Source organism: Orussus abietinus, unplaced genomic scaffold (assembly GCF_000612105.2).
Source record: "Orussus abietinus isolate OABI.00-Male unplaced genomic scaffold, Oabi_2.0 scaffold10, whole genome shotgun sequence".
In the NCBI taxonomy this organism is placed as follows: Eukaryota; Metazoa; Arthropoda; class Insecta; order Hymenoptera; family Orussidae; genus Orussus; species Orussus abietinus.
The window spans coordinates 697,059-722,833 of NW_019396009.1; the positions used below are offsets into that span (position 1 = coordinate 697,059).

The 25,775-nt window shown below is 49.5% G+C and overlaps 1 protein-coding gene across 2 annotated transcripts; it reads right to left on the reverse strand.

Annotated features, from left to right (window-relative positions):
- Positions 1–1,607: 1,607 nt before the first annotated feature.
- Positions 1,608–24,531, reverse strand: LOC105699740 (cAMP-dependent protein kinase catalytic subunit). 2 transcript variants are annotated; one of them, XM_012424983.2, is made up of 3 exons: positions 22,144–24,531; positions 12,385–12,472; positions 1,608–6,990 (listed from the first exon to the last, which is right to left on the reverse strand). In XM_012424983.2, exon 1 carries the CDS (start codon positions 24,187–24,189, stop codon positions 23,128–23,130), a length of 1,062 nt encoding a protein of 353 aa, XP_012280406.1. In that variant the 5' UTR covers positions 24,190–24,531; the 3' UTR covers positions 1,608–6,990; positions 12,385–12,472; positions 22,144–23,127. The 2 variants fall into 2 exon arrangements, with proteins under 2 accessions (XP_012280406.1, XP_012280405.1); XM_012424982.2 differs by lacking the exon at positions 12,385–12,472.
- Positions 24,532–25,775: the final 1,244 nt, after the last annotated feature.

Consider the following 25,775-nt stretch of genomic DNA (forward strand, 5'->3'; position numbering starts at 1 on the left):
GATCCACGAGAGGGGACCGATTCTCGAGTCGAGCCAATGCCTGCCAGGAACTTGGCTAGATATGTCGCGATTACGAATGCGATTACCAGCGTTGGCATCATTCAATCATGACGGTCCTGCCCGGTGGCAGCTAAATCCGTATGCAACTGCAGTTAACCGGAGTCGACCGCTTCGAAATAGCTGCCACTGTCCGAAGTGTCAGCCCGTACTCCTATGATCCAGCGTGTTCACCGGTTAACCCGATTTCGACTAAAATTTCGACTTAAATTGAATTTCCGACAGCGACGTTCTCAAAGGCCAAACCCCCGGGCGGGATGGGCTGGGATTCGGCTTGCGTGAATTCGATTAAACGTGCATCCCCTCGTAATGCCGGCAGGCTTAGCGATCATGAATCATCCGGCTGTAAACGGCTTCCCGAGGCATCCGCCCGGGAATTGTGTAGGCTTTATTATCAGGGGTGTACGTCTGCGCACCGATAAGCGACTAGAGCGAGACCCGGAGTCACCGAAGGCGCGCTGGAAATTCCCGTTCCCGCGAAATGGCTAAGAAATCTGCCCTCACCAGAAATTAGCTCCTAATGCGAATCCGTCTCGGTGAGCAGGGTCGGGCTAACCGTATAAACCACGGCCGTTGAGGAAAAATCAAATCTCGAGGTAATTCGTCATTTATCAAGGGGCGTTTTTGTGCCCGGCTCCGCGGGCGGTAAAACCATTTCAAAAATTGCGAGGTGTCCTCTTCCGGGGTGTCCCTGGGTGGGAAGGTAAATAATTTCGTGAGATTTCGTCCTCGGGAAGGCTGCTGGCCATTTAGGATCGTCCTGGACCCGAGAGACGCGTCACCCAAGAGGTGGCCTCGGCGAGACCAAATTCGACGCCTCTGTCTTTAAAAAAATCAACGACCCGATGACGCGATCCTCATCTCGTCCGAGTTCAGTCGAAATGGCAGTCGGCAGTTATTCCCTTTCGTAGCCTCGATGAGGAAAGTGGCTTAATTGGAGAATTAGTTTACGGACGGGGGTTCGCTTTTGATGCTCCCGGGCGCATTTTAAGGAGTCCTCGAACGACTTTTACGCAATTCCAAGAGGTTCTCGGATTACATAAAAATGCATCCACGTATGTTATCGAGGGCGGGAAGACCGTGTGCAAGTAAATACCTGGCCGAAGGTAATGGCGTAATTACGGGTCCGCGACCCGGTTTGCGTGGAAGAGATCCAGGACTCGAGTTTCGAAAGACGTCGCCTCGGGGTGGAAAGTGGCTCAAAGGACTTCGAGTCTCGCTTTTGAGGCTGCTACTGGATGCTGCGCGTCCTGCAGATCCTGCGGCACGGCTAATCCTCCGAGATACCTCCCGAGAACGTGTTTCCATCTAGAAAAGGTGAAATCGGGGGAAAATATCACTCCTGGAGAGACGCCCCCGACGGTCCGGCAAAGATGGGAAAATTATCCCGAGGCAAGCCTACCTCGAATTCTCCCGATAGTTCCCAGGACCTTTCTTTTTATCACCTTCCCTGATTATCCCCGAAAATCCAGACTTTCATTCGAGAATTCGAGAATTTTTTCGCGCGATGCCGGAAAGGGGGGCAATTCCAGAACCACAAGACGGAGGAGGCCATGTAATAACTATTTAATAATTTATTTAGAATATGCATCGTATAATCACTTGTAAGTACTACGTAATACGTAAATAATAAAACGTTTAAATACAAATAGCCTAAGACACATCTTCGTACGATTAAGATTATATTCACAGACGAACTTAGTCACGCGACTAAACATCTCTATAGGTACGACCGATTCAGGTAGCCTCGGATCGCACGCTCGACACCGAATCTTGTCGTTTTACAGGTGTACCTACATCCGAACGTATTTACAGCGCCGATGTGAACGACGCCCCGGCTCGCGATTCTCCCCCAAAGTCGATCGCTTTTCCGCGGTCGCACGCACGATGTCGCATCGAGTGTCACGAGCTGACCCGTGCCCGGAAAACGGGACGGGAAACCTGCTTTTCCGGTAATCCCATTTTTTCGAATACCCCATTACCCCGCGAATTTTCCCACGGTTCGAGCCACAGAAAAATGCTCCCTACGGAAGCTGCGCTCGCAATTCCCGTAAGAAGCGATTCCTCCTAGACGAGAAACCCGGGAAATCGGGTCTAGAGTGAATTCCACCTGCGATACCAATTTTCAAATGTCTCCCGACTGCACCGAGATCTCCGACCGGTCCAACGGATTTAGTTACCCGATCCGAACAAGCGAGATATAAGAAATAAAAGGGCAGCCTCAAAGGAAGTCGACATTAAGTCGGAAAGGTCCTCTGGGAAGCTCGGAGAGATCCCGATAAATCTTTCAGCGACCCCGATGAATTTTCCATGAATTTCCCGATGATTCTCCTAGAGATAGAGAGCCACTTCGTCCTCCTCGGTTTTGCACTTTTGTCCTGGCTTCGACGAGATGAGAGTACTCGCGAAAAACCCCTTCGACGATTACCGCCCTGGATGTCTCTCTCTCTCTCGGCGAGGGAATAATCCCCAGGTCCAAAGAAACTAGGATTAATTAAATCCTTCGCGCGGCGATGTTTAATTTCCCGACGTTTAGATACGAGGTAATTATTAGCAGGAAATTATTGGCTCTACGAGGGGTTGAGAACTCTTTTCCGCTGTGCGATGCGTGTTGGATATTTAATAACGATTCGCGTACAGAGACGTAAGGTGGATTTTATTTCTTTTCCCGTCGGGATCGAACGAGTGCCTCGGAAATGTGACCGCTCCGGTTTGTGACGCAATTAATGTTGCCTATCGGAATTCCACTTTCCCACTTTACGAGGACGCGTTTTACCCGCAAGCCGCGTAATTGCCGCGGTTTCCAGGCTGCACTTAGAGACCCGATTTACCGTTCTAGGTGTATCGGGGACCGTTTGTTCGGACGTAAAAGATGTACGGACTTTCTCCCATCCCGGCGACCTCCGGGATGAGAAAAGTGCCTCTCCCTCTAAAAGGAACCCGAAGAGGCACTTCGAGAATCGGAGACCCCCAGCGAGGAGGAAACGAATTTTAGGACTTTCCTCTCCGAGTTTCGAGACCTCCCTTCCGGTGGAGAATTGAAATCGGCACCGTTTCCGCTTTTCGGCGAGGCTGGAGCCTGACGGGAACGGAAATGAAATCGCAACGTCCGGTTTGATCGGCACCCGTTAATTACTGCGCGCGAAATTAATAATTAAATCGACACTGACTCCGTGGGTGACCAAAATCCGGATTTTACAGAAAATTAACGCGGAATGAAATCATACGCTGCCTAGCGTTTCAATGAAGCTCGTACACATCTCGCGTTGCGTTTGTTCACCCTCTGTACACCCTCCGTACAGGTACGGTACACCTTTCGGTGAGCTGTCGTTTCCGGCCCAGTAAAAAAAAAATCTGTCATCGTCCCGACAGGATGAAATTTACCTCGCCGAAGGAAATAAATTGGCGAAAATCGGGAGACCAGCCGAATCGTTTCGCGTTCTCGGTACTTGTACTCGAGACGCTCGAAATTCGGATAATAAAGGTAATTTAGATCCTGACGTAACGACGAAACGATTGCTTTCCTTGAAGCGACACGCTCTTCCGTACCGCCGTAGAAAAAGATCGAAACATGAAAAACTGGCGTACCAAAGGTCCTCGCGTCCTCGGCTTACACGATTATACATGTACATATACATACATATGCGTCGTTAAAGCGTGAGCGATTGCGCACAAGAGTTACATATTACGTACGTATTGCTGCATCAGTGGTCCGTACCTTTATTTAATTGGGGGGATTCGTTTACAATTCGTTAATATAACGGCACGATGGAGGAGGCAGAAGGATATGCGCGGAAAAAGTATATATGTAATACCAAGTATCGTTACTTTCCGAAGCCGATCTCATTGGCGTACCTCCTGTCGGCGATGTACCAGTATTACATATACGGGAAAAAGTATATCACCCGTAAAAGGCGTTATCAATTGCCCGTGGAACGATCACTCGGAAGGTTCCCCTCGAAACTGCATCGTTCAAGGTGGAAACGGCTATCCGCGTCTCGGTACTTTCAATTCTCCTAGAAAGTAATTGCGAAATCGTCGCGACATCGTTATCGCCGTTATCATCGAAATCGTCGGGGCGTGCGAGCCTTCCGATTGATTCTTCTCCGTGCACGATTCGTCTCATCCTTTTTTCCCCTTTCTCTTTCTCCCTGTCACATGCATACATTAGATTCGTGTGTATTATATGCGAGATTTTACAACCACTTACGTAATACTCGAACCGACGATTTGATTTCCCTTTGAGTACTACTCGGCAAGAGGAGTACTCGCTCTCGTTCTCCAGTCCTACTTGGAGCCCTCCGTCCCTCTCTTTCTGTCACACATGCCGAGCATACGAGTTTCTCTCTCGCTTCCAAGAGTCGCGCCGAGGATCCGACGATTCGAGAGCGAATCTCGGCCAAAGTCAGTTTCCAAACTCCACCGCAGGATGCGATCCGAGAAACTCGACGTTTTCATTTTTCTCGCGAGAGAAAAGACGGCCAACGGAAATTCCCTATTGGAAACTACGACATGACTCGCATCGCGATGGATTTCCTATTTTACTGAATTTATTTCTCGCTAAAAGAAAGGCGACGTCACCTTTCACCGAGGGTTACGTTAAATCGTTCCGATTCTATATACTCCCCGCACCGATGGTTTCATTTTCCCCGAGTTTGCCGAAAATTCGAGGCGGATTCGAAACTTCACCGCGGACCGCCTTTTCGGAAATTCAAGGGCTCCTTTTTCTCCCGAGGAAAATAGGAGGGCAAAAATCGAGCCACCGGAAAATATCCTTACAGCGATATTGGAAACTACTTCGGGCTACGTCCTACGGCGTTGCCCCGCCATCTTGATTTCAACAACGAGAGGGTTAATTACACTTTGCACGATCCTAGGTAAAATTACCCAAGTTATTCTAGGTTCTGTTGATTACCATCGATACCTTTAGTAATTTTACACGACATCTGTTAATTGTTTCTTGGATTTTCTCTTTCTCATATTATTTTTTTTTTGGGTTTGTTTCTTAATATTCTTCTTACAGTGTACGTGGACATCCTACGACGTTACACCGCGATGTTACGGAAAAGCTTGATCCTTTTAGTTCCGGTTTCGCGTGGTCTCGTCCTTGGCTTCCTAGCGCAAAATTAACAGCTAAGTGTGTACATGTATACATACGCATTTCATTTATACACGTAATTTCCCGGACGCTGCTTTCGGGCGTACCGTTCGCCTCCCTTCCCGCTCGTATCGAGAGATTCGTCCAACGTTACTTGACATTACGAAATGCCCAGGAGGAAATTTCGGCCCCGAGGGAGGCTTCGACCCGGTGCAACGGAAATTGATAACCACTATCGAGAACTCATCGGGGACATATTTCACGAGAATCGAAACCTCACTTGGGGCGGGTATGACTTCTTCCCTCCCGAGTACACGGGGCCGAGAAAGTCCTTACGTGTACTCGAAGTAGACCGTAATCCGGCCGTACTTACTAAACCTCGAGTACGACCTGACTTCGCTCATGACGCGACGCAACGAGCGCCGATAAGGAGTACATATCGGTAATTAGTAATTAGTCACCGCGTGCGAAATTTGACAATGCTTTCACCCAATGCGAAGCGAAAGTCGTTCGGATGCTAACAAGGACTTCGATGATTCGTTTCGGAACGATGTAACGAGGTTACGAGATTACAGTTGACAAAGGGTAAAGGGTTGTCCTCTCGATCTCGAAGGGGACGACACGGGGGTCGGGAATTAAAATACTCATCTCCATTTTAATCGAAAAATACCATCCATCCGCAGTCGCTCTCCCATCGTTCGACGAGGAAAGAAAAGAAATCTTAGTCCATGACTCTCGAGCCGGCCAAAAGACATCGGAGGGCCAATTTCCACGAGAAAAGAGAACCGCAGGATCGTCGACGTCAACCTAGGACGAAATAAACGTTAATTGCGTTAACGCGTCCAACCTGCACGGGTAGGAGATATTTCTGCAGGAGAAATTGGACCAGCGATCTCGCGGGAGAAATTCCTTCGTTATTCTTAAAAATGCCTTACGCCTCGGTTCACCTCCCGGTCGTTTATTATTAAAAGAGGGGAGGAAAAAAGAATTACTTCCATCCGAGATTTTCATTCCGCTTCCGGAGAGAATTCTCTCATAACTCTGCTCGAAGAGATTCCTTGTTTCCCGTTTCGTTATTCCTTCCTTTCTTTTCCGACCGAGAGGAGATACCCCGGTAGATAAATCTTAGGAGTAACCGCTCTATCCGCTCCGTACAAGTCGACTACAATTGCGGGCACTTTTGAGCCGTGTCCATTGGTCCTGCTGTAAATCGGTAATGTATACATTAGCACTTACGTAGCCCGCTACAGATCAATAATGCGCTCGCAATTGCCGGGTAAATTCGGCCGGGAAATCTGATCGACCTCGAGCGAGAATTTGCATCGGTCAAATGAGAATGACCTCCTTCTCTACCTTTCTCTCTCTCTCTCCATGCATCGATTTTCTCCCAAAAATAGTCGGAAAATATTCATCTTTTTCCTCCTCCCGTTCCGCGTGCCACGGGTTTCCATTTTTTAGTGCCGAGCAAGAATAGCATTCCGCGCAGGAAATAGGACGAATAAGAAAGTCATCCCGAAAATGATCGTCGTCGAAAGTGCCTATTTCGAAGGAGTACTCGAATCGTTGTTTTATTTTGTCGTCGCTAGGAAGCGAGGAGGAGAGGCGAGAAGAAGATCCTTCAAATGTGAAATCTCCGGAAGCACTTAATGCCACGTGCTATACTGGATTAAACGGTGACAAGTGCGACGACACGTCGGATGTCTCGGATCCCTAGGGATATCGGAGGGAAAAAAAGTTTCCGAAAGCCCGAAATCGAATACTTCTTCCTCGACGTGTCAGACAGAGGACCGGGAAATGATGAGCGATCATCGCGGAGAGTCCGCCGCCGAGGATCCCTGAAACAGAAAGCAAAAAGCGGCCTTTAGTCGATATTAAGGACCATTTAGAAATTTTCCAAATTTTCCAAATTTTCCAAATTTTCCAAATTTTCCAAATTTTCAAAAATTTTCTAAATTCGCCAGATCGGAGGAATTAGCGAAATATGGCTAGACTCGTCCTGGCGAGCGTTTCCTTCAAGAAAAAGGAGAGGCGACTCGGTGTCCTTGCGAATCCAATCGCAGGAATCGATGGCCGTTCCGGCTCGCTCAATGCCGAGTATATTTTCGAATAAAGCCCGCAATAGAAAGGGCAGTATCTTTTTATGGAACGGCCGTATAGATATCTGTTTTATTGGAAGCAATGGTAATCTCCGACGTTTTTCCACTTTAACGCCGCGGTACGAGGTGAGGCACCGATTACGGCTCGGGGTTTATTTAATCTGCGCGCACTTTGTTACCCAGTTGAACGTAAATTGTTTTCCTTCTACGCGTTTCGAAAAACCGGGGGGACTTTTATTAAACCTGGGATTTATCCCGGGGAATTCCCTGGAAATTGGAATTCGCTCGGTCAAAGGGCGAAGCCGGGCGAATTAACGAACGGTCCTTCTTGAATCTGCTTCCTGGGGAACGCGAAAAGAAGGAACCGAAGACGGAAGCACACGGTAAAGGGGGAAGGCAGAATGGAAATCGGGAAAGCGAAGTAAGCCAAAGCCCGTTCCGCCCTCGAATCGATCCGTCGATGGTGCGCACGTGCGCGCTTCGTGCCAAAAAATATTGCCGCACTTTGGGTCTGCGCAGAACTCTCGGAGATTTTCTCAGACGATGTACCGACGTAAAGTACGCCCCCAATTATTTTGAGACTCGATGAAATTTCCTGAATTTCGCCAGGAACGAATTAATAAAGAATATTCGCGGTCCAGCGGTGATGTGAAAGTGACGAGAAGAGGTCTCGATTATGAAACTTTTCCCCGAGCTCAGGATCGTTTCAAAATTGACAATGTGAATGTGGAAGCTATAAAGAAAATCCCGACACCCATAACATTTGAATTCTTTAAATATTTCTCTATAGACCTTTTCCAAATTTCATATGAAAAATGAAATTTCACGAGTTTCAGGACCTACCTTAGGCTCCTCGTGCAATCGAGAGGCACTGTCCCTAAATATATCAACGGGAGTATATAAATCGTATATATCGTCGATATTATTTTATCTTGCAGATTCGAGAACCGATATATTCTTAAGACCTGATATATTTCACGTGCAGAAATAGTCGGCCTTCGGGGTCGCGATCGTTCGATCCAAAGGGAGTAATTTTAGAGAAAGGCAAAGTCGAGCGTGTGCTATCGGACCCGCCGATTACCGATTACCCATTCCGCAAAGAGCTCGGTCGTCTTCGATGGCTCGATAAGTAATGACCCGAGCGGGCTCTTTATTAAATTCGAGTTCCCCACGAGTCGGATAATCGATGTACAAGTCACGAGGAGCGCTCGAAAGTAAGGAAAGTTTAAAATCCCAAGTAGAAAAAGGCTGCACTTCTGGGACCCGAAGTGCACCGTCGCGAGGACAAAGCGAAGGCGTGGTTCGTTTAGTTTCCGCGATTCAGTAATTCCGCCAAAGTTCGAGCCTTACGTGAGCGTTTGACGACAAAGTGCTGTCGGGGCATCAGAAATAACCGGGCAAAAGGGAGTCCTTTTAACCCTTTTAGAGGCGTCTCTGACTTGACTACGGGCACTTTCAAGAGCTCCCTTTGCCGTTGATAAAGCCCCGACTTTCGGAGCGTGTTTCGAGCCGGAGGAAAAGTCTTCTCCACGGGAAGCACTTTCCGCGTATCTCGAAACCCTTAACATGCCGGTCAACGATTTCAATTTAAACTTTTAATCGAGACACGCGACTCGATTATACGAGGACGCGGCCACGTCAAAGAAGCATCCGTCACCGTGGAATCGGATTCGAACGTCGTCGATTACCCGTGGGGTGAAAAATGACCGGTCAAAGAGAATAAGAAAAAGTAAACGATAAAATCGCGATCACCCAAAGCGAGAAGTCGCTCGCGAGGAATTTAATAAGAACACCGCCCTCGAAGAGATTTTCCCGGAGACTCGTGGGAAGCATCTCAAAAACCCGCGGCCCCTTAATTCCCCGGATTAATTGCTCCAACTTCCTCGCTAATCGGGGAAATCAATTCGCGCGGGTCAATTATTTCAGCTTAATCAGAAATGCACGGGGAAGACCACTAGAACGGTTAATCCGAGCGCCAAGGATTCGCATCTAAATGAAAAATCGATACTAAACTGAGCCAAAGGATAACCACTCGACCTGTTGCATTAATAACGTCCTCGTTCCTCCTGCCGCCTATTTACATCGGCTCGCTAAATAGTCGGTCGTAAAAAGAGGAAGAGAAAAAGCCGAGAAAAAAAAAAAGAAATAAGTACCAAAGGCCGGAGGGAGTCGTCGAAGCTTAGACAAAGTCGGCGAGGAAATTGTCGCGCGAACGGCCGGCTAAGAATTTAATAAGACCACCTTTATTGGAGGAACGGGTATATAGGTGGGTATATTTAGTACCGAGGGCGGAATGCCGAGTACCGAGTACCGAGACTCGCGGACACCTTCCGACTTCCATCCCCGCCGCCTTTCGCCGATCCCTTCCCCACTTTGAGCCGCATCCCCGGCTTCTTTGTGGGGTAGAAAATCTATTACGGGGACGATCGCCGTAGCTCCTGCGCGGAAACGTCCCGAATGAAATTATCGGCCCGGTGCCAGCCCGAGGATTTCGCTCGAGAGTGCAAAAACCAATTTCCACTTTGTCGGCCCCGGCGCCGTCGTCGGCTCCGAATCTCGACCGAGAGAGGAACCTGCACCGATCGTGGGGCCCGGTCGAAGGAATGGAATTGCAAGTAACGATGAGAGATGTAAATACTCTCGTTGGAGACGAAACGACGGGTACCAAGCGGCCGGACAACTTTTTCTTCCCGGGGAATGGCCACCGAAGTCGAAGCCGTTGGAATAAAAAATGGAGAAGAATATTTTTCCTCGTCGCTCGCTCCTCGACGATAGCCTATAATTCACGAAAGGCCACGGCCATCTCGATCGTGGTCCTTGATCTTCTCGATCCCCTCTCAATGCCGGAAATATCCCGGGGAAACACGTCGAGAATCTGAACTTCGATCTCCCTGGCCAGATTCTCATTTTCTCGAGATCGATTCGTATAATCTCGTCCCCATAAGCCCGATAAAACCCCTTATCTCGATAAAGATCTAACCGGAGATCGAAATCACACGATTCAATATCGAGAGCGATAGGCCCTCGTTATAAAATCATTATAAAATGGTTATTAAATCGACGTTCCTTTTTAATTAAGGAATTAAGTTAGGTCATTATTTTCCTCGGTATTGGGTTTTCGGGATCGTCAGAAGTCAGGATTAGAGGTACTCGACGTAGCGAATTTCGTCTACGGTTCTCACGGAGCTTCTGTCGCAAAGGACTATTGAACGGAAATAACGGTGACGGAGCCTCGGGCGACGAGGAGGTGGTTGTAATAACGATCTAATAGGGAACCGTAATCGCGGAGCCCACGAGGGATGTATGCAAATCAAGGAGGAAACGAGGCGACGTCCGGGTATAATTTTGCCCCTATTCTTGGATGCGCTTACACGTGGATACATCGAACTTTCCCTCGCATCGATTTTCCCGCAGCATTGTCCGATGAAAATCTAACGACCGAGTCCTCGAGGTGAAATCCTGGAAATCGTAGAAATCGTCGCAGCGAGAGACTCCGAGACGCCGGTCCCGGAAATAGATTCTTCCGATGCATACGAACCCCTCTCTGCAGAGAAGATTACTCTATCAAAGATTCCTTTTACTTGCGAGATTTCATCTCGAGTCCGGGACTTGCGATACCTTTGTCGACGCTTGCTCCGATCCCTTTTGAGTCGTAGAGGATCTCCCGTGTCTGCGAGATCAAGGTTTCATCTACGCATCGAGTCGTGAGACTCGTATCCTGCGTCCAGGAAAACCGTCGATTGCAATTATAAATCCGAAATTCGATATTTCATTGAAGGAAGTGGAGTTAATTTTTTTTTGCAGTATCGACCGTTGAGGTTACTTATAAACCCGAAATTCGATATTTCATTGAAGGAAGTGGAGTTAATTTTTTTTGCAGTATCGACCGTTGAGGTTACTTATAAACCCGAAATTCGATATTTAATTGAAGGAAGTGGAGTTAATTTTTTTTTTTTGCAATATCGACCGTTGAGGTTACTGCTTAATTATCGGTCGAAGTTTCATACTCGCACGCACCATGTCGTGAGTGGTCATACAAACGGTCCACAAATTCCGGTCATGTAATAGGAATTCGCAAGAAGTGTAGTTACTTAATTAGGCCCTACTTGGGAAAAAGAATTACTCAGGATCGATATACCATGACGAATGCCACGAAAGTCTTTCCCTTGGCGACGACTATTCTCGGATTCGTTTCGCAGTAATTACCGTGCAATTTTCCCGGCACCTATGTACTCTGCATACGGTACATCGGAGAGGGTGCTTATAATACTTCAGTCGATAAACTCGCGATAACGAGAGCGCGCTGCAGGGGGATCGAAATAAGCCGCAAAAATCAGGTTGGCTTTATTTCCTCCACGCGACATTCGGCCGTAAATGAATCGAAGCATTAGATGCACGAATGGAGTCAACTTCGATCCGTCCTCGCGTTATTCTGGTCGTTGAAGGCCTCTAAAAAATTCTGCAAAAAAAAAAAAACACAAACTCCCTCTAATCGAATCCACGGTGAAGATCGCGATTGTAGGTCTACTTCCTATCACGCGTGGCATGTATTAAAATATATCGTAGCGAAAGGGTTGAGTCCTTTTTCTATGTTTAATTCCGATTTTAGTAGGTGCGGAGCGCTGAAAAAAAAAATAGAAAAAAAAAATAGCACCGGTGGTTACCGCACGCTCGACCGTTCGATCGAGCAACCCGACCTTTCCGGTAATTGAATTCCATTGATCCTTGATACGCACGAAATTGTACGGAGGTGCACCGAGTTGTACCTTCCATGCACGCGTACTCGCGATATAAACCGGGAGCTGAAAGTGCCCACCTCGGGATTTTCACGTCGAGTACAGGAGAAACGTTGTAGCGGATTATGGAACTTGAGCGTAAAGCATCAAAGGGAATGAGCGATGCAGTCTAAAGTAAAAAACCGATCCCGCAGCCCGGCCAAATTGCATCCTTTAATACCCCAGATTTAGTGGCATTAATAATTCATAACCGGTACGGCGAGAGCGGTGTAAAGTATTTCGCAATGTTTTCCCTCAAAGGCTTTATATTCCCATAATTCGACCCTCCACCCGGCGTAACCATGAGATTTCAATTCCAAGCCGTGAAAGGTGTGCATCCTAATAATTATTGCAGTACCCTCAACGCGATCCGTCATCTTCGTAACGTGTCCACTTTGCGCTTAATTCCGGAGCCCGAGGAGAAAATCCAGAAACTCTGCTGCAAACTGAAAAATAACAAGGATGGTGGTCAGGGTAGGGCGAGAACGAAATAAGGGGAGACGGTAGAGTAAATAATACAATGTCGATAACAGGATTTATTTAAATTAATATTTACAAAAAAAAAGAAAGGAAAAGAGTAACGAGATTGGTGAGTCGACAAATCATAATTCGTTCTAAGTCAGATACCCTTCGGGAGGGATACAAACGACTAATAGACGTATGTACACGTACATGCACCGGATATATGTCTATTTATATTTGTATCTCCGGGAGATACAATAGCTTATAGGGCGAGTAACGAGGTACAATCTACAAGACTAGTTTACACCGTGCCCTCGATGCCCCGGCACTTTGTACCGACTCGCATCGGGCACTACGTACATACGTTCGATTGCGGGTATTCCGTATAAATACATAGACCCATCGTGTACAGAGGATCCGTATAAACACCTACGACGTGCGTCGCGTCTATGTCGGTGTAAACCGGAACACGACCCGATCACATATCGCGCGCTCTTCATACGAGACTCTCAAATCGAGTCGAATGAATCCGCTCGCTTTCCAATGGCCGCGAGTTAAAAACGCGTCCAAATTTTCATAAACATATATATCACGATTTTAACTACCAAGGGGAAAAAACAAAAAAAAAAAGAAGAAACGGGGTCTACCATATAAAACGTCGTTTCCACCGCCCGGAAGGACCGAATTTATTCCTTCATATCGATTAATCACGCGAGACCATAATTAATCGATATCCGGTGATATCCCCGCAGATTCTCCGAGTCCTCCTCAGCCTCGGGAAAATTCCGGAAAATTAACTCCTCCGATATTTATGAATTGTATGGGCGATTCCAGGATGACAATTGGTGGAATTAGGAAAATCGGGGAAAATGCGAGGAAGGTACCGACTCTCGGGGGTGAAGACGAAAAAAGAGCCAGCCGGAGGGTGTTTATGCCATTCGGTCGGTTTCCTTTTCTTTTCTTTTTTTTTTTTCCGCAATTGTAAGCGAATCGTAACAAGAGGCGGCATCGTGCATCGATTAGAGGCCGCGACAATGGCGGCTCGGCGATGCGAATCGCGAGCAACGCCGCGGAAATTTCTCTGCTTTCACTCCTTTATAGCCCCGTCACATTGACCAAACACGGCTCGAAATAACGACACTCCACCCGGATCCGTTTCCATTCAACCGCGAGTTTCGAGCCGAGTGAAGACGGCTTTGCCGAAGCCCGGTGCGCCGAGCTGTAGCTGCGAAATCATGAAATCGACGCCATTTTGAAATTTCCTCTATTTTATAAAAGTCGCGTCGAAAACGTCGAGATTGCCCTCAACGCGGGACGAAGAAGAGATAAATCTCTCCTAGGCGATATGGCGTATCCATCGCAACCGTACAGGTACTTTCTCCTTAAATGCGGTAATAGTAAAATAATTTTTTTTAAAGAGATTCGCGTATCACCCGATAAAACGACACATCAGCGAGATAGTTCGAGATTACGGCAAGAGAGCCCGCAAATCCGTGTTTGCCCCGAGTGTTATTAAGTCGTCGTAATTAACACCACCCGGTGCATGTAAATATGCCCGCAACGTCGAGTTTACTGCGCCGAGTTTTTTTTTCTTTCTCTTTTTTTTTTTTTACGGTGTACCTTAAACCTCGGCGTGAGTGCACGGTGAGAAACGGGCCGTAAAAATAATTCGGACTTTTAGTACTTTCACGGGATCGTATACATGCGCGAGCGTACTTGTCCCCCTTTTAGCCTGGTTACGAGGGACTTGTCGCAGGAATTAAGCAAATCGATTCCCAATTTTCTGGAATCCCTCGCGTGCGTCGTTCGAGATTCTTTTCTGCCTCGCTCTTTTTTTTTTTCCTACCTTCCCCGGTGTACCGTTAACGAGAGGCCAGACGGAATTATAAATCGCGACAAATAATTGCACCGTAATCGCGAGATCGCGGAACTTGGTCCCCACTTTGCGTATAACTCGTCCAGGGGCATAATATCGTCGGATTAAACTCCAGTTAGAGAATTAAAAGCTTCCCTCTTACCCGGGACCTCTATTTGCCGACTCTTCGAGAGAATGAAACTTTCGACCGTAAAAGTGACTTTCCATTAACCAAGTTTTACCGTTCCACTCGCGATCTCGTTAGGCGCGCGAATTAATTCCGGAGGTTCGGATAATTAGGGGAAAGTCGGGGCGAGGCTGTCGTAAATCGAGCAGCGATCGCTCCCCGACCGTCGATAAGGGTGAAGTTCCCGCGACCGGTCGCGGGAATATGGCCCTTACCGCGCGGAGGGACTCGCGGCTGTTCCGGCGTAGGCTCTTCAATTTCGAAGCGTGCGAACCGGCAGATGTCGAACGCGCACTTCGGGCCCGAGGAAGCGGCGGAAGGAAGGATCGATCGTGCGAACTTCGCTCTAGAAATAGTACGTCGGGGCGCTGCCTAATGGCACCTCCGTTTCGCGGGATCGATCCGCGAATCTCGGAGCTCCACGAGAGCATTAATATTAATACCGAGGGAACAATGGCGCATTCGGACCCGTTAATAACCAAGGTTTAATGGACTTCGAGAAACCCGGTTAGGCGAATCGCGTCTTTCCGATCGTCGCCCACGGTGCTAGAATTAACGCCCGACTCCAACGACGGGCGCGAATGCCTTCTCCTCTCCATCCACCGGCGGTCCAAATTTTCACGGCAGTAATTTTAATTTCAGGAATTTCTTTTTCCCCTCCCCGAAATACTTAATTTGAAATCCTGCCGCGGCCGGCATTACGAGTTCTCGATTTACGATAGGCCGGGAGCCAATTAGTCCGCCAAGGCGGAAAGTACCCGAACCGAGCGCCTTAGGAAACGGCCAACGCGACGAGGGAACAAGTGGATTCGAAACGAGAGCCGCACTGCTACGATCGATCCGAACGAAACGGGGGAACTCTCGACGGGGCCACGTTTCGCGTCCGTACCACCGGAAGGAATTTCCACCGGGACTCCTCGCCCTCTGGGGCAGAAAACTGGGTCCTTTCGATATTTTTAAAAAACCCCAGTTCCACGGATAGAGGCACTCCCATGGACATTGTACCTCTCCTTTTCACGGTTCTGCAGCGACTGATTATCCTGTCGAGAGACGCTTATATATATATTTCTTTTTTTCTAGCTGATTTACGGATGTCTCTCGAGACCCCGATAGAACATAGTAATGTTTTAATTAAAAATCACATTTTTTACTATCACCCCAAGCAGTGGACTTTTCGGCGGAATTTTCCGACCCGGTCGGTACCGAGTGGAAGCCGTCGTCTCCGAGTGCGCGTCACGCGCCGTGACGTTTGACGTCCTCCACTTACGGCCGAGTGTCGGACAGATGGTCCTCGAGATGCGATTACGTGCACGCGTGCGTGCATCGGGACTATTCTCGGACGCGAGGAGACACCCGAAGCCCCGCTCCGAGAGATTCGCCGTTTCCGACGAGCGTACGCGCTCGGATTAAAAAGTTCCCTCGGAACGATCCTTGATCTCGGGAGATAAAAAAAAATTTTTTAAAAAATACAACGATCGTTCGAATAGTCGCGACGAGCGTGACCAAAGATGGACTCGATAAATCGTAGCGATCCGTAATCCGTGCGATGGTCCAATCGCGGTGAGGAGGGACCGTCCCTGTCCGCGGTTCGGTCCAATATCGCCTGCCCGGGCTCGGGAATTTCGCCCTTACGTCGAGAGTTCTAAATCCGGCGTCTCGCAGGGGTGCCCGCACACGTACGAGGTTTCGCAGTTCCGGCGTTCCTTGCCAAGGAAGCCCAAGAGATCGACGGAAATTCGATAATCGATCCGCGCCCCTCGCCTTGCGCGATATCGACGTTACGTCAACGTCGGTACCGGCGGTACGTGTACGTAGATTATCGCGCGCAACGCTCGCGGATCATTTCCGGAATTCAATTAAATTCTCCTCCTCGATTTTCCACGCTTGGATGGATTAATCGAACCTCCACTTCCATTTCTCAAATCCATCTGGAATTTTTGCCTACTCGATCCGAGGAGGAACATCGCCTACCCTTGACTAGGAAAGTGAAAGACCCTATGGCAAAAGTCGATAAAAATTCCTAAAAAAAAAAAAAATATACAATAACGATATTACATTAAGGGGCTCAGATCTCGGTTTTCGAGGATAAATGTAGAGTGAGGACTACTCGGTGAATCGGTGCCTCCTGCAAATAACGTTAATCGAGTCCTCAATAGGAAGGCAAATTTCTCGCTCGAGAAGGAATCCATAATCGACTCCGTGAAAAGCAATCGATGGTATCGAGGATAAAATGGGAAAAGCAACGAGTGGCGTTCTCCCTCCAGCAGGGAGGGGTCATCGGCGAGGATTAGATTAAAATGGTCGACGCCTTTTCGGAGATCAATTCCATATAAAGGTATTAAGCACGGGGGAGAGGTGCACGTTTATATGCAACCATATCGGGTGGTCGGATAGCTCCGTATCGGAAACCGCGGCGAAAAAGCGCCGCTACATTCATCGGTGGAAATTGAGGATATAAAACATTAACAGGTCCCAAATGATTATTTAAAAACATTTCAGGGAAGGCCCTGGCCATTCTTAGAAAATGTTCTCCTCGCCAGCTCATGAACTGACGTCGACGTCCGGACCCCCTGGTGGACGCGCCACTTCGGTTCGCGGTGATTAATATTCTTAATCATTAATCTTTGACTCCCGCAAAGGTTCCAAATGGTGATTTAAAAAATATTAAAAGAAAGACCCTGGCCATTGTTAAAAAGGGCTTTCCTCGCCACCCCCTAGATTGCAGGCAACTTCCGCGTCTAGGCCGCGTCCAGGCAGGGACTGTCGTTAATCGAATTTCAGAATGGCCGCTCGGCGTTTCAATTTCTCTAATAAAAGCGGGACAACGCACGCGAGTCGCGGTTTCGGACCGCAACGGTCCTCGAGGGACAATCCCGAGTCGAGTCGGTCGGCAAACGGCGCGTTTCGCGTTAACGATTTTATCCCTTCCCGGCGCCCTTAACCCCGCCTCGCCATCCGTCTCTCTCGATCAATTAAACCCGGAAGCGCTGATTACGTAATCCATTATCGGCAACGGGAGAGACCCAGTCCTTCGGCGTTGCCGAGGCTTCGGTGCACCTCCTGACGCGGTTCTAGGTCGGCCCTCTAATATCTCGAGTCGCGACTAACCGGATGAGCCGCGTTTCCTCCGTCGCGGGGAGTCTCGAAATTCCCCATGGAAATATCGAATCGAGGGCACTTACGGGGTATCAAATCATATCGAATGGTATCAAAATCCTCTCGCATGGTATCTCCCGCCGCAATTCCGGGGTACTTCCTAGACGCGGGGGCATTTACGTCCCGAACGGACATTTCTACGTTCAAAATACCCAAATGTGCCCATCCAAAACATGCGCGCGTGTACGTCCGATATACGCAAATGTGCACGTCCAAAAGATACGTAAACGTGCCCGTCTAAAAACACCAAGTCTACCCTCGTCCGAGTATCGCGCGACGAGCGTTGCGCAACGACCACCGGCGACGTCGACCGGGCCGCCACTCTCAATTTCGAAAGTACTCGATCCAATTACTCGGCAGCCCGCCTGGCGATTCGTCGGAAGGACCCACCGAGTCAGGGTATCTCCCGAGACCGGCGCAGCTGGCTCCTCGAGATCGTGAAACTCTTTGGTACGCCTCGAGGAATCGGCCTCGGCCTCGGCTGATTTCCAGATTTTAGGGTCACGGTCGCGGGGGACGAAATTCCGCGATTAGCCAACCTACGTGGTAGGCTTTCGAAAGGCTCCTCGGACGAAACCCGAATTCGACCCTGACGACCGGTCGACGAGCGATCGACCTCGACTCGAGGGCGCGAACGAAAACCGGAGATGCGTCGAGGACTCGGATTTCGAATTTTTCTAGTGACCCCCCAGGTGATACACGTCGGCTGATCAAAGCGAAACTCGAACGAAAGGCCGCTCCTGTAACTCCGAGTTTGACCGATCGATGGGAAACGAGCTTAAAGGGAGATTATTGCGTAACGGAGTGCAGGTTAAGCCATTTGTCGTGTCGAAGAATAATCCGCAGCGATAACGTGGACGATAGTCCGCGCCCGGAGGGAAGGTTTATGCGTTGAAAATAGGAAAGGAAAAAAAAAAGAACAATAAAATAAAATACTTAGGATATTCTTACACCGCGAATGAAGGATTCCCAAGGAAAGTACCAGGCGAGACTCCTATAGTCGGTGGGTAAAATTAGCGCGTCCGCTAGTGTCTATAAGTGTCTATAAGATTTGTTTACAGGCTTATCAGAGGCTAATCCAGGCATGAATGAATGCGCATTTTGAGGCCGGAGCGATGATATCTCGAGTGGAATTATTAGATTTTGATTAGATAAAGGACGCGTACGCGGTATCGAGGGTATTTTTAGGTCTCTTCTCCATAGAACCCTTTGAGGTAGTTCTCAAAAATACACATTTGGGAATTTTTTTTCGCAACGAATTTTAGCTTCGGAGACAATTGCACCAGGAAAGGTGACCAAGGGTGACGGAGAATACGTTGACGATTGGCAAGTAGTCGGTTCGTTGCGGAAAGTAATTTTTTATAATTTATATACTGGTCCGCGAGGTTATGGAATCTCGATATTATATTCGATTTTATCGCAATGGTGGTCGGGTAGGCAACGATTCGAAAATCGCCACTGTTAGGACCTTCCATTCGTATTAGGCTCGAACGACCTCGATACTTCGACAAGAACCGATAGATATTCCGGCGAACGCGGCGCGACGTGATCCGGCGACGATCGATTCGTTCGAGCCTAACCAAGGTTCGATTATGGAGCCGTTCCTTTTCGCAATTAATTCGACTATTCGTGCCTGGCGGAATGGCGAGAGCAAAAGTCTCGGCCTCCGGATTCGAGACGGCCGCAAGGACTTTTAGAAACGTTCAAAGAGGTTCCCGACGAGGACGCGCGGTAATGAATATGCACTTCCAATATGCACTTCGTCTTCCGTATCTTAACGACGAAGGCGATCGGTCGATACCAACGCCTCGTGTCAGCGTTATCCGTCGTGCTCTTCCGCGTTCGGCAAGAAAAATCTCTTTAAACCGTTTCGCGTCACCTCTTCGTCCATTTGGTACACTATCAACCACTAATTATGACAAAGTGAGTTTAGGTGATAACGAGAAATTTCATGAAGCCCCAATCAAGGTATTCCCGGTTTGGAGGGTACTTCCAAAAATTTGCGTTATCCGTCGTGCTCTTCCGCGTTCGGCAAGAGAAAATCTCTTTAAACCGTTTCGCATCACGTCTTCGTCCATTTGGTATACTATCAACCACCAACTATGACAAAGTGAGTTTAGATGATAACGAGAAATTTCATGAAGCCCCAATCAAGGTATTCCCGGTTTGGAGGGTACTTCCAAAAATTTGCGTTATCCGTCGTACTCTTCCGCGTTCGGCAAGAAAAATCTCTTTAAATCGTTTCGCGTCACCTCTTCGTCCATTCGGTATACTATGAACCTCCAACTATGACAAAGTGAGTTTAGGTGATAACGAGAAATTTCATGAAGCCCCAATCAAGGTATTCCCGGTTTGGAGGGTACTTCCAAAAATTTGCCCCACAGTCCTTGTCGGACTCGTGGCTTATCGTGCCCTCTGTTATCGCCGTTTATGCCGCGACTCCCCGGGAATTCTTAACGCTGCCGGTGATAGAGGGATGAAAACGCGGAGCAAAGTGCGGAAAGAAATTCGAAAGGAGGTCGGCTTTCGGCTCGATCGTCCGCTCGAGTAATCGGGATTTCAAGGTCGCGGTTATCGGTCGTGCCTTATCGACCGGCATCGTTTTCGCGATATCGAGGCTCCCGCGATAACGCGCGCTATCTCGCGTACGCGAGATGCATGGAAATTAAAACAATAACGACATTTCGAGCGTTACCCAAAAATTCCCTAAAATCATCCCTCGACTCGAGATTCGCGCAAAAACGTTCGCCTTAAAGATGAAAATTATCTCCTCACTTTCGGAATAATTATAGAGAGAAAAATCCAGAATGAAACGTTAGCGTCATTATTTTTTCTTTCTAGAATTCTGGCACCCGGCTTGATCCCTCCCAGGGATATTGAATTATTCGACGCCGAGGTGAGGCCATTGGAAATAATCCTTTGACGGAATATAAAGGGCAATGGTATTAGTGTCTCGGAACTCGCGACTCGTTATTTCGTTTTTTGGGGGGAAACGGATGCCGAAGGGTTTTCCGTTTCAGGGGAGGCTTTGCACCGATTACTCGCCAATCGGCGGACCAGGGCCACGGGAAGTATATCGGTTTATACATTGATCGATTGCCCGCGGTATTGTTATCGCAAAGTTTCTCAAATCGAATCGGCCAGGACTCGCGCAACGTCCGACGTGACTTGGCTCTTTCCTCGTGCCCATGAGCAGCGTCTCTGGGACTCTCTCGCAATTGAAATTAATGACCGTGTGTTTGCACTCACTGGAGATAAGTAAGTTCAATTTTAATGTCAAATACCATTTAACTACCCCCGTTCCACTCTCTACTGGAGGATAAGCGAGAGCTGACAAAGGACTCGTGTCTGAAAGTTTTCCAAGCACGAGCTACGGCGAAGACCCCATCGGACGTCGAGCCCTTTACATGCCCGCGGCATTTTCCGTGGCCCACGTTGGAGCAATCTCGGATAAATACCCATTTTCCGCCAGTCTCGCACGTATCGAGTCCCTTCGCTATTAATAAAACCTTCCACGCCTGACCTAAATCCTATTTCTTGTCGGGTGTCTAGAAAAAGTGAGCGAGTCTCCGAAAAAGCTATTCTTCCTTGGCGGTTAGATCCTGGCTCAAGGAGAATCTGCGAGGTCTAGCTATCCATGAATATCCGTTTCTTTTTCTTTTTATCCTTCTCAGTAACCGCGGCTCAACCAGGTCGCAAGAGGTTCCGAGGTCTGAATTTACCCTGAAAGAGGTATTCTCTTACGATTGCCCAACGCGAACTCGAGGCGAGGCCTAATTTTACCCGAGAAGCGCTCTTCCCGACCGAGACTCGATTCTAGACAGGAAAGAGGGAGTTTTACGCTCCCGCGTACAGTATTCTTAAAACACCGTACCTGACCGCTCTGCCCACGGAAATGCCAGAAATAATCATCGGATGAAGATATTCGTGGAGCGGTCCTAACGCGTCGAGAGGAGTGCCAAGAGTTTCGACTCGGAGGTAAGCCTCTCTCATGTTACTGGGCCTTACGAGCCTTACACCGAGAACTAGAGTTGGTGCATTTACTGTATTACAAGGGTACTATTGACAAAACGGTGAAAAAGTGACACGAACAGTCCCGAGTATACGAAAGAACATATAGAGGGTCCTCCGAAGCAGCAGGCATGTCACCTTCGGAGGCCCTATTGTGTCGCTCTCGACATATTTTTAGGTTATATCAAGCAAACTGCAACTACACGATACATGCTGTTCACGTCGCACCGCCAAGCTAAGGTGTCCGCATTGAATCGGAGGACGGCGAGGTCAATATCAAAATTTTGGCATTCGTCGTAGGCATCGGGCATCTAGTTGCCCGATGTCGATCGACCTGGCACACCTCCTCCTCGCGGTGCGGCGCCGACGGGGCTGTACTAAAATTAGTTAACACCACACTACTTCCTACAACAAGCAACGAGTTCCACCTCGAGCTATCCACGTACTTAGATCACAAACTCAGGGTTAGGTCGAGCACTGGCGTTGCCTGGTAAGTCGGTACGTCCTATGGGAGGTTGCTCGGAGTCGATGTTCAATGTCCAGTGAACACCACGAGATATTCCAGACATCAAAAAATCGTACAGGAGCATTCTTCGTTTCCAGAGGAACTTGACGAAGGTTAGAGACGAATCGTAGATCCGACCTTTGAAGAAACTTGGATTCGTAGCGGAGTTAACGGATAACAGACCGTAGAGTACGTTAGGACTGGAATTCCACTGGTAAAGCACTGGTAAAACCATGGTCTCGTAGAAGTATCTTGCGATTCCTCTTCGGTTGTTTACTCTCGAAGGGCAGTTCGTAACGACACGGTAGACATTCACTGTCCTCTTTGATTTTTTACACTACGAGAAGAGCATTAACGATTATCACTCTAGGAGAGCAGCGACGACGAGCTTCTAAAGGATAATTCAACGGCTAAGTTTAATTCTTTTAACGTTTGTACGCGATGAGCGAAGGCAGATCTCTCTTGGAAAACCACTGCAACGGAGGGGCAGCACGATGCGTACACCCTGGTTTCGAAAGCAGCGTTCGCGAGGTCGATACCCGTAGTCGATGCAACCGATCTTGGCGTGCGTCCGATAAATATCTTTTTTTTTTCTTTCTCTCTCTCACTCTCACTCGCATTCTCTCCTCCTTTCACGCGCTCTCTCTTTCTTTCTCTTTCTGGGAACGTCGATCCAGGAAACGATCGTCGATGCGACGACTAAAAAAAAGGTTTCTCCTAGTAAAAAGTAATAGCCTTTGTACACGACGACCAAATTAGGTCGCGCGGCGTCGACCCGCGTCTCGTCCCTTGGAAGGCTCGCCAGGCCGGGTCGCGGCGCGGCGACTCCCGGAGTGAGGGCGGCCGAAGCGCGCCGTTGCCCCTCGAGACGCTGCGACGGCTCACCGAGGTCAAGTCGAACGTCGTGCGCGACTCGACCGTGCGTTCAAAACTCGGCGAACTCTTTGGCGCACTTCTCGGTGGATGAGATTCTTAGCGGTTCCTCCTCGTAATCGTCAAAGTTACTGGTGTCACCGGGCCCCTTGCAAACGGGGATAAACGGTGCCTCGATCCTCTTCTGGAAGACGGCTATCCAGTCGGTGCTGGCGAACCACTTGTGCCCCTTGATGTCGTTGACTCCGGCCTTGAGATTGCCGTACCTCTTGGTCAAGTCCACCTGGAGCAGGTTGCGAAGCAGGTCTTTCAGCTCCGAGCCAAAGTGCGAGGGGAAGCGGACCTTCCCTCCGACGATCTTCTCGTAGATCTGAATGGGCTGTTCGGCAAAGAAGGGCGGATAACCGGCTGCCATTTCGTACACCAGCACTCCGAGGGCCCACCAATCGACCGCTTTGTTGTAGCCCTTGCTCAGGATAATCTCGGGGGCCAAGTACTCCGGCGTGCCGCACAGGGTCCACGTTCTACCCTTGACTTTCTTGGCGAAACCAAAGTCCGTCACCTTGAGGTAGCCCTGTGAATCGATCAGCAGATTCTCCGGCTTGAGGTCCCTGTAAATCAAGTCGAGATAGTGTAGATACTCGAACGCCAGGACGATCTGCGCCGCGTAGAAGCGCGAGTGGGGCTCGGAGAACCGGCCGACCTTCCTCAGGTGACTGAACATCTCACCGCCAGGCACATATTCCAGTACCATGTAGAGATTGGAATAGTCCTTAAAGTGAAAACGCAACGAAACCAGGAAGGGGAACTGGATCGCCTGGAGGATCCGCTTCTCATTGAGGGTGTGCTCGACTTGCTTGAGCTTGACCACTTTCTGCTTGTCCAGGATCTTCATGGCGTAGTACTCCTTGGTCGGCTTGTGCTGGACTATCATGACCCGACCAAAGGAGCCCGTGCCCAAGGTCTTGATCCTCTCGAAGTCCTCCAGGCTGGCCGTGTTGGTCGGGTTTTTCTTCCATTTCTCCTCGAACTCTTCCTTGGCCTGTTCGAGAAACTCCTTGACGCTCTCTGCGGCGTCGACCTTCTTGTTGGCGGTGGCGGCGTTGTTGCCCATCTTGCCGGCCCCGCTGGAGCCTGCCAGGGCCCCCCTGAAGTCGAATCTCTTCAGAATGCTGGCGGGTTGCGCGAGCGCGGCTGCCGGACGGAAACGGGGCCGAGTCGCCTCGGACCGGGCACCTGGGGCCGCGCCGGTCGCGCTGGGGCGCGCTGCGACGCGAGAACTGGGTCAACGCTCCACCTCCGCGGGCCGCGCCATCTTCCCTCTCGCGTCCGAGTCCCTGCGCCGAGTTGGCTTTCCTGCGGCTCCGTCCGGACGGGTCAACGCTCCGCGGCCGTCGCGACGCTCAGCCGTTCCGCGCGCGCGCCACTGCCACTGCGACTGCGACTGCGACCGCGACCGCCGACCGCGACAGTGCCCGACTGCGGCCCGACTGTGCCCCGGGTCGCCGCGTCGCGGTTCTCGCCCGGCGGCGACAGCGTCGGGCGGCGCGCGGTCCACCCGCGCGCGCAAGCCCGCGCGCACCGCCCCGGCGGCCAGTCGCCAGGACACCCGGGGCCCCCGCGGCCCGAGACTCGCAGTCGCCGACGACCGTCGACTCCTGCACCGTCCAAACTCTGTCCAAACTCTGTCCAAACTCTGTTCCAACTCTATTCCAACTCTGTTTCAACTCCGTTCCAACTCCGTCCAAACTCCGTCCAAAGTCCGCCCGAGCTCCGTTTAACCTGTCGCCCAACCTGCCGCCGATGCCGTCGCCGGAGGTGCTCCCAAGATGGCGACCGGGTTCGATCCGGATTTCGAGGAACCGCGAGAACGACTCCTGCCGAGCTCCGAGATCCGAGACTCGCGCCTCTCGCGTGTCGCGCGCCGTCTGCGGGTCGATACCTTTGGCTACCGGGTTCGCGCGGTAGCCGCCGGGTGGCGCCACCGTCGCGCCGCGAGAAGCCGAGGTCGCGGGATCGCTTCGATAGCTCGCGGAAACACCGCTCCGACTTCTTGCAATTAAAACCTTTCGCCTCGTTACCCTTGCCAGAATTCCAGTGAAATAATTCAATGCATTTACGAAGTGGCCGTGAAACTACGATAGTCGTTTCACCGTCTATAGAAATTATCGGCGAACTTCCGAATAGCTTCGTCGCTCGGTGCTGCCGCCAAACGGAAGCGTGCCCGAACTTCTATGACTTCTGTGGCGGTGATACCGACCGCGCGGATTTTTTAAAAAATACATAAAAGATGTAATATCTCCGCAATCGGTATTCATGTATTCATCCCGGGGCATGTTAAAAATTGGAACGTGAATTAATTCCAGAAACGGTCTAATGGTGGTTTCATGGTAGTCTGGCGCGATAGGATGGTGTCCTCCAACAGTAGCCCCGATAGCTGCACCCGAATGAATAGACGCAGGAAGAAATAACCAACGAAACGTATTATTCCTTCGATTACGAGTAAGTTTAAGCCAGAAATTTGAAACTGGCTCTAATATCGGTACGTCCTGTCCACGCGAGTCGAGCCGACAGGGCCAGCTATCCCTCGGTTCTTTGAGCGATAACCCGATAACAAAACCGGTCGCCGGTTGCTCGGAATTGCAGGAAACCAGACAGAACGGACCAGCCTTTGAAGACAAAGCCGTTTCAAATTACAGG

Coding starts and splice junctions, on each gene's coding strand:
- LOC105699740 (XM_012424982.2), bottom strand. CDS start 24,189: ATGGGCAACAACGCCGCCACCGCCAACAAGAAGGTCGACGCCGCAGAG.